Source organism: Gopherus flavomarginatus, chromosome 12 (genome assembly GCF_025201925.1).
Source record: "Gopherus flavomarginatus isolate rGopFla2 chromosome 12, rGopFla2.mat.asm, whole genome shotgun sequence".
NCBI lineage: Eukaryota > Metazoa > Chordata > Testudines > Testudinidae > Gopherus > Gopherus flavomarginatus.
This window is the reverse complement of record NC_066628.1, coordinates 20,046,652-20,049,080: the sequence shown is the minus strand read 5'-3', so window position 1 is coordinate 20,049,080 and position 2,429 is coordinate 20,046,652. Positions and strand designations below refer to the sequence as shown.

General features: G+C 38.9%; 1 protein-coding gene across 1 annotated transcript; it reads right to left on the bottom strand.

Annotated features, from left to right (window-relative positions):
• Nucleotides 1-309: 309 nt before the first annotated feature.
• LOC127032510 (olfactory receptor 10A7-like) lies at nucleotides 310-1,927 on the bottom strand. Its single transcript, XM_050919818.1, has one exon. The coding sequence runs from the start codon at nucleotides 1,255-1,257 to the stop codon at nucleotides 310-312; it is 948 nt and encodes a 315-aa protein (XP_050775775.1). The 5' UTR covers nucleotides 1,258-1,927.
• Nucleotides 1,928-2,429: the final 502 nt, after the last annotated feature.

Sequence of the window (2,429 nt, the reverse complement as noted above, 5' to 3'; positions counted from 1 at the left end):
CCGCACCCTCTCACTGAGAACAATCTCTCCTCATTGTATGAACTTGGAGCAGCCACAAGTTCAAAACTCCCACCTGTCTAGTAGTACTCAGCTGTGTCATCTTACATAGACCTATGAAAACCTGTGACCCTATTCTTTTTAGGACCTATCTCTCTCCACTTTCTCCCATGGCTGTGACTCTGTAACAGCACGACAGGAAGCCCAGTGAAGCTAATGGAAACATGATCTTGGACTATAGCAGGCTTCAACTCAGGCCCTAAACCAGCCTATGGTATATCTATTTTATTTTAATCTAAGGAAACTGATTGGTTAGCATTGTCCAAACATTGATTTCCTGCTAGCTTTTCTCAGGGCCTCCTTGACCTCTTTGTTTCTCAAGCTGTAGATGAGGGGATTCACCAGGGGAGTCAAGACAGTGTAGAAGAAAGATAGAACTTTCTTGAAGTCTCTCAGTGTGCTGGTTGTTGGGAACATATAAGCAATCAGCAGAGTTCCATAATACATGGTCACCACAATGAGGTGGGAGGAGCAGGTGGAAAAGGCCTTTTGTCTCCCAGTGGTGGAAGGGATTCTCAGGATGGTCACAATGATGCAGATGTAGGACATCAAGGTAAGTAGGAATGGGACCAATAAGAAAATCAAGCTGAGAGTGAAAGCCAACATTTCCATCAGCTGAGGATTATTACAGGAGAGGTTTATTAGAGGGATAGGATCACAAAAGAAATGGTCAATACCATTAGGACCACAGAAAGCTAATTGGGATATCGGCAATGTTATTATGCCACTACATAGGAAGCCACCTATCCAAGAGCCGCCTATAAACTGGAGGCAAGACCTGCTGCTCATATGGGCAGCATAGTGCATTGGATTGCATATAGCTAAATACCGATCATATGACATCACCGATAAGAGAAGGCATTCTGTTGCAACCAGAGAAGCAAAGAAATAATATTGTGTGAGACACCTACTAAATGAAATTGTTCTGTCCCCACTCAGAAGACCGGCCAGCATGCTGGGCAGGATGGTTGAAGTGTAGCAGGTCTCCAGGCAGGACAAGTTCCCAAGAAAGAAATACATGGGGGTGTGAAGGTGACAATCAAACACAACAAGCACCACGATGAGGATGTTCCCGGACATGGTTGCAATGTAGATCACTAGAAACAGCAGGAAAAGAAGGATTTGCAGTTCAGGGATAGTGCTGAATCCCAGGAGGATGAATTCTGTGATGGATGTTTGATTTCTCTGTCCTGGGTTCATCGTAGGTTGTGTCTATGGGAAAGAAATTCACTCTGGGATATAAATGAAGAACATACACTCAATAAAACATCAGCATTGTTTTCATTGTCCCCCCAGCTGGCTATTGGAACAATAGCTGAATAGAAAGTGGAGGCTAGGGGATGGGAAATGGGGAAAATGCCATCTCACTTGACACCTGGGATAAATTTCATATCTGATCAGACTGCAGGTTAAACAAAATGTTAATCTCTCTGGAAACCTGTGTAGTAACTTGACAAATCACACCAAGCACCGAAGTACTGTGGTGATGGGGCTCATGTACAACAGTACAGAAACACAGATAGATATTGGTTCAAATAGTCACACATTTCACTTCCTGGTCTATCAAAGCAGAACAGTGTCCTTGGACAGGCTGGAGTTCCACTGCTGAAATGAGTCAGGATTTTATATTTTAGGGGAAGCCACAACAAAGAAACAAACCAAGCAAATAAGTCTGGGAATTGCAATGGTTGGGCAGCCAACTGCAAATGAATTGCAGTGAAAATGGCCAGCCTAATTATAACCACCCTTTGAAAGTTTTTATCCTAAATGGACAAATACCTGTCCTTTCCTAGGACAATATTTCATTGTCTTGCAGTGGGTCACTCTACACAGAGACCCAATCTTCATTAAAAAGAAACAAAAACAAAAAAACAAACAAACATCCAGCTAGAAACCACCATTTTAGGTAGAAATTTATCCTCTATGGCAAGAAAAAACGTTCCTTACCAATTTCTAATTTTATCCAATGTGTTATTTTCATATGACGATAGTGGTGGGGAACCCAAATTTCCATTTAATTGATTATACCATGATTTCATATGTTGGTTTTCATTCCAATTTCATATTTTTAAAAATGTATTTATGTATTTTTAATTGTATTTCTTGACTATTTTTATTTTGTATTACTTATGTTATTTTATATATTTATTGTATTTTATTTGAAACCTATTTTATAAGTTAAATGTATCTTATACTAGTTTATTTTTATATTTTATTTCATTTGATATTATTTTATAAAATATGTACAATAACTTTTTTCCTAAACAAAATTTTGTAGAAATTGATATGTACCCAGGGGAAATTTTGATCTCAATGAATTGACATTTTCTGATGCAAAAATAGTCCATTACAATTTTTTTTTGCTCTATTTC